Source organism: Colobus angolensis, unplaced genomic scaffold, assembly GCF_000951035.1.
Source record: "Colobus angolensis palliatus isolate OR3802 unplaced genomic scaffold, Cang.pa_1.0 Scaffold10, whole genome shotgun sequence".
Taxonomy (NCBI): Eukaryota; Metazoa; Chordata; class Mammalia; order Primates; family Cercopithecidae; genus Colobus; species Colobus angolensis.
The window spans coordinates 14,035,077-14,041,444 of record NW_012110919.1 but is presented as its reverse complement, the minus strand read 5'-3'; the positions used below and the strand labels follow the sequence as shown (position 1 = coordinate 14,041,444).

The window sequence follows — 6,368 nt, the reverse complement described above, 5'->3', positions numbered from 1 at the left end:
TCAAGACAAAATGATCCCACACCTTCAAAGATATAACAATCTCACTGTCTTATTTGCATTTTTCATTTATTCATGAAGTGCTTGCTTATATGCGATCTATAAGATGCATTGTCAAAAAAGCGGTATTTATATCTTTATTTTTAATGGTAAAATTTTATGTAATGCATATGGCTGTTTTCTACAGTGACCAGAAAAGCTGCAGAAGGAAAACCCTAAAGATTGTATAAGAATTCATTATTTTTAGAAACTTACATGAGAAAGCCAGAGAGATCACTTACACTAACAGACACAGTGGTTAAGAATGTGAACTCGCTCTCTCTCCTCCTGCCGCCCAAGATGCCGAAAGGAAAGAAGGCCAAGGGAAAGAAGGTGGCTCCGGCCCCTGCTGTCGTGAAAAAGCAGGAGGCCAAGAAAGTGGTGAATCCCCTGTTTGAGAAAAGACCTAAGAATTTTGGCATTGGACAGGACATCCAGCCCAAAAGAGACCTCACCCGCTTTGTGAAATGGCCCCGCTCTATCAGGTTGCAGCGGCAGAGAGCCATCCTCTATAAGCGGCTGAAAGTGCCTTCTGCCATTAACCAGTTCACCCAGGCCCTGGACTGCCAAACAGCTACTCAGCTGCTTAAGCTGGTCCACAAGTACAGGCCAGAGACGAAACAAGAGAGAGGCAGAGGCTGTTGGCTGGGGCCGAGAAGAAAGCTGCTGGCAAAGGGGACGTCCCCACTAAGACACCACCTGTCCTTCGAGCAGGAGTTAACACCATCACCACCTTGGTGGAGAACAAGAAAGCTCAGCTGGTAGTGATTGCACATGATGTGGATCCCATCGAGCTGGTTGTCTTCTTGCCTGCCCTGTGTCGTAAAATGGGGGTTCCTTACTGCATTATCAAGGGGAAGGCAAGACTGGGACGTCTAGTCCACAGGAAGACCTGCACCACTGCCGCCTTTACACAAGTGAACTCGGAAGAGGAAGGCGCTTTGGCTAAGCTGGTGGAAGCTATCAGGACCAATTACAACAACAGATACGATGAGATCCGCTGTCACTGGGGCGGCAATGTCCTGGGTCCCAAGTCTGTGGCTCGTATCGCCAAGCTCGAGAAGGCAAAGGCTAAAGAACTTGCCACTAAACTGGGTTAAATGTACACTGTTGAGTTTTCCATACATAAAAATAATTAAAATACAAATTTTCTGTAAAAAAAAAAAAAGAAGAATGTGAACTCTTGCTGTACTACACAGGGTCAAGTCCTGGCTCCACCATTTACTAGCGTGTGACTTTGGATTGTTCTTAAACATTTATTGCCTCAATTATTCCTCTATAAAATGGGGCTATTAATAGTTCTTCATAAGGTTATGGTGAAGATTAAATCAGATGACCAGTGTAATATTAATAGAACAGGGTAGGTACCCAATAAGCACTTAACAAATGTAGCTATTGTTTTTGTTCTTTTCACTTTTGCTTGTGGAAGGCAACCTTACCTTGTGCTTGCCTTATTTTTCCTGCCAGGAAATGTGCTCTGAAGATCAAGAGGTCCTTCTCAGCAGGCTACAATCTGATCAGCTGCAGCATAGATGTGTTGGACTCACCCCAAAGAGTCAAGATGGTCTTCAATGAAATGAGAGCAAATTTGGAATAACTCTGCTTTGACCTTGAGAAAGTTTCCTAAGCTTCAGCTACATATCTTGGGGTAGCTTTTATCTACCCTGGGATTTTTCCAAGACTGTTATATGAATCATGAGAAGGTTTCTTAGGCTGTCCTCACTATGTTTAAAAGCAAGAGTATTTGCTGGCTATTCCTACACAGTTATTTTTTCCTTTGCTGATTCCACTTTGTTTCTATTCTCATTGTCATCTCTACTGAGACATGTTTTGTGGTTGGAGCCAAAGTCTCTCATATATATGCATTTGGTAAAGGCCCAGAAGTCCTCTATTTTCGACCTTCTCCAATTTTTCAGCAATCACTATGCCTTGTAGACTTGTGCCAGCTTAGAATACTATGTAGAGTCAGTCTCGGACAGTTTTGTCCCACAGGCTCTATCAAAGGGCACTCCAGATTTGCTGGATGGATGGACTTTTAATTAAGCTGTATGTACCAAGGTGTCTGAAAACTTTGAAGCAAGAGAAAATTATGTGTAAATTACCTAACGTCGTGTCTGGCATGTTCTAGGACAACACTGTTGAATAGAACTTTATGTAATAATGGAAATATTGTATATTTGTGCTACCCACTACAGTAGCCACAGCCCCATGTGACTCTTGAGCACTTGAAATGTAGCTCTTGTGAGGAAGGAACTAAAGAATTAATGTAATCTCTTTTAATTTATTGGCCACAGTGCAGTTATAGGACAGGTTGCATGTGTTCTGTAATTCTTGCAAGTCTTGTCAAAGCAAGTAGTACAGGTTGAGTATCCCTTATCTGAAATGTTGAGACTAAAGATCGTTCAGATTTCCACTTTTTTCCAGATTTTGGAATATTTGCATATACATAATGAGATATCTTGGAATGGGATCCAACTCTAAACACAAAATTCATTTATGTTTCACACAGACCTTATACAACTATCCTGCAGGTAATTTATACAGTATTTCTTAATAATTTTGTACATGAACTGAAGTTTGTTTTAGTACTTACGCATGGAATTTTCCACTTGTGGTGAAATGTTTGTGCTCTAAAAGTTTCATATTTCGGAAAATTTCAGATTTTGGATTTCGGGGTTAGGGATATTCAACCTGTATACACTTAACTGCTTTATAGAAAAAGGACAAAAATCTCAGAAAAGTGAAGAAATTTTCAAAGGTTCACCGAACTAGCAAGTTGCACATGGTCAGGAAGGGATTTACACACTTCTGTCTCTGAAGCCACACCAAGGGGGTTTTCTTCCACATCACACTACATAGTACTGTGCTGTAGCACTATATTACTATAATTCTTTTGAAATTACCATAACGTCAACTAAATGTTGTTATATGCTGGTAGAATTACTCTAACCTATTGTCTCCAGAGAATGAATTGGACAAATTGACTTGTGCCTAGGGAGAGAATTTGCAACTGCCTATGGAAAACCTGGTATTCCTTCCCCCTTGAAGACACTTCAGAGTAGGTTGTACCTCTCCCTTTCCTTACCACTGTGACAATGGACTATGATCTCAAAGGAACAGTCAGAGAGCACAGCAAGCTGGTAGTTTGGGGACAGCAGTGCACTTCTTTTGCAAACTTATACCAAATTGATTTCCCAACACATGTTTATAGATGTGCTCTCCTGAGCTCCACACACAGAGAACCATTTCCCTTTTGAACAGCTTGTCTGGTTACATCTTGTAGTAATTTATCTGTGTGCTCTCTGCCAACTAGTTTGTAGGGAAAACATGTTTGATGCGTAACAATAGATCGTTTGGGGATAAATCAAACTCTTAATGAAGTCCTGCTTCTCTTCAGCCAGGCATTTCACTCTGAAGAGTCTCTCTGAGGTGCTAGTGAATTGAGGAAAGGGAACGTGGGTGCCCCAGTCTGCGAGACAAGTAGACACATGGAAAGCTGGGCTTCTCCAAGACAAGACTAAAGACACAGCATCCCTGGGGTCCCTTCTCATGGAGTCCAACTAAAACCACTGAAGTTGGATTGGAGACTAGAGCCTGGAGACAGTTCAGATTAGACCTATGTTTGGAAGAAATGAGAGATCTATTTTGCCCAAAGCCTCACACTTTCCTTGGAGGGGAGCCATGACCGCCCACACACCCTTGTCTTTCCCAGTTCCTGTAGGGAAAAGGAAAGTTACAAGGAGATAGAAAGTAAAAAGAAAAGAGGGAACGGAGGGGGAAGAAACAAGAATGAGCTGAAAAGAAAAGCTGAAAGAAAAGAGAAATGAAGTGGGAAGTGAGCAAGAAGGAAGGGAGAAAGAAAGAAGAAATACATCAGAAGTTTCAGTTTATAACCCTGTGTATCATAAACATTGTTACTAACAAGTTCTGACTGAGTTCCTGCCATGTGCCAGACCCCATTGCCGGACAGGATGCTAGGTGTTTTCAACCACTGCTAAGGACTAAGTGAGACCTCAAGAGTTTGAGATAACAGTAGTTCAATTCCTGCAAAGCCCTTATCTGGAGAATCTACACCACATAGATGCCACCACGAAAGTATACAATCTGTCTTATAACCATTTTACTCTGGATATCCAGAAGTGGAGGGATCAGAGACTGAACAGTGGAGAGAAAGGGCACCACTGAGCATCAGCTGATATAAAGTGTATAATCATATCAGTCTGTCCTCGTTTGAGGACATGCATCACCCATAGATATGCTTAAATGCCAAGTAAAACATATCTTGTGCTTTGAGTCTGAACTCATGAACTCCCCCCGGGAGCCTTTGCAGGGACTGGTATATGCTTTTCCCTGAGTTGGGGGTGCATTTAAAGCTAAATTCTGTGATTGTTTTCTAAGGAGAAAAATGAGCTGTGCTGGTGCTTTTCTTTAGTGAATGAGAAACTCTTTCATCAAGTAAACCCTTTTCCCCAGTCTTCTCTGGCTCCCACTGCCTCCAGGATCAAGTCCAAACCCTTTGTCCTGCAATCCAAGGCCTTCCACAGGCTGGCTCCAGACAGCCTTATCAACAGTGTTTTTCCAGCCCTCTCCACTGTGAATGATCAATCCAGTAAGGCTTGTCTGCTCACACTCCCTCTCCCCCAGCACATAATACTGCCCCTGAATTCACCTTCCTATGCCTTTGTTCCCATGGTTCCTTTCAACTAGAAGGCTCTTGCTGCATCTCACCCTCTTCTAAAATGTAAACAAAAGCTTCAAAGCCCCATTGAAGGCCGGTCCCCTTGGGAAGAATTCCAAATCCATGGTGACCTCTTCTTCCTCTGACCCTTCTCGATATCCAGTGTTGGTGCTACGGTGGTGGGGGCAATAGGATGTCATCCAGCAATGCCCCTGGGTCCCTATGAAAGAGGTTATTCTCTCTGTCCTGCTGTGCTTCCAGATCTCTTATATTCTTTTTCTCCTGTCGCCTTTCTTCATGTCCATCAACATTGTCCTGTTGTCAGTGTCCCCTGGTAAAGTGTTCTCCTATTTCTGGAGAAATAGGAAACATCTAAAATATTTAGGGTATAAGTCTTCTTTCCCCTGTGCATAGGATTCATTCTCAGATAATCTTAGTTCTCATATTGGAATGGTTCCTTTAAGGAAATTCACAGTATTAGTTCCCTAAGAAGAAGGGTGGATATAGGACGACTGGGACAATTTTTTTCTAAGTCAGGTACATCCAAGAATTGGAAACCAAGTCCACCAGTTTTCAACAGAGCTAGAATTGAGAATGAAGTCAAGGGGACAAAGCTGTGCTCTCAGCCTTTCAGGCAACCTTGTGTCTCATCACTTGCTCTTTCAGTGCATGAAGTCCATTTTCCCCTCTCCAAGGATTTTCTCTACCACCCAGCTCAGCTTGCATAGGGCTTTGACTTGCTGTGATGCTAAGTGCATTTTGCAATGTCTCCAATTTTCTCTGCCACTAACTGGAAACAGTTGCTCAGCTTTCTAATTCCAAGCTCTGAGCAAAGAATGTGATTATCCTTGTTCACTCTTTCTTGTCAGGCCAGAAGTCCCTGGCAAGTTTCAGGATGGGCCACCTCTGATTCAGGCACCATTTCTGGTGAAGTCAACCCAGGGTGAGAAGTGGAGAGGTGGAGTGAGAGGTAACATCATAAAAAATACAACTGCCCAAGCCCATCCCACCAGCAGAGCCTAGGAGCAGGTATTATCATGATTCCCCTTTCATGCAACCTGTTTACAAAGGCAGACACTTTTATAATGGTAGAAAACACAAATTCCTAGAGGGATTAGACAAGCAATATACATGAGTGAAACAGTTCTGGTGTAAGGCAATGGGAGATGGTGGCTCCAATAAATTGTTAATGCATTGACATGTTGCCATATCTTTCAGTTTTTAAAGAGATGCTGTTCAGTATGGATTTTAGTGTAAAGTTTCTGAGTTTTAAAACAATTGTGCAAGCCAAACCAAACCTGTCTATGGGCCATATTAGTCCTGCAGGATGTGAGTTTTCAGGTCCTACTTTAAAAATTGATATACAAGGCAGATATCCTAAAAGTAAGGTAAATGACATATGGGCAGTGGGCTCATTATTGTAATTTATGTTTTCACCATATATCATTTGCATATTAATCCCTCACTAAGTATTTATTGGCTAACTTTTTTTAGATTATTTTATTTTATTTTTGAGACAGAGTCTCGCTCTGTTACCCAGGCTGGAGTGCAGTAGCGCGATCTCAGCTCATTGCACGCTCTGCCTCCTGGGTTCACCCAATTCTCCCGCCTCAGCCTCCCGAGTAGCTGGGACTACAGGTGCCTACCACAATAC

The 6,368-nt window shown here is 42.4% G+C and overlaps 1 protein-coding gene across 1 annotated transcript; it reads left to right on the top strand.

The window, feature by feature from the left end:
* Positions 1–322: 322 nt before the first annotated feature.
* On the top strand, positions 323–1,183 carry LOC105506775 (60S ribosomal protein L7a-like). The gene is made up of 2 exons (XM_011935066.1): positions 323–521; positions 696–1,183. Exons 1-2 carry the CDS (start codon positions 504–506, stop codon positions 1,134–1,136), a joined length of 459 nt encoding a protein of 152 aa, XP_011790456.1. The 5' UTR covers positions 323–503; the 3' UTR covers positions 1,137–1,183.
* The last annotated feature ends 5,185 nt before the right edge of the window (positions 1,184–6,368 follow it).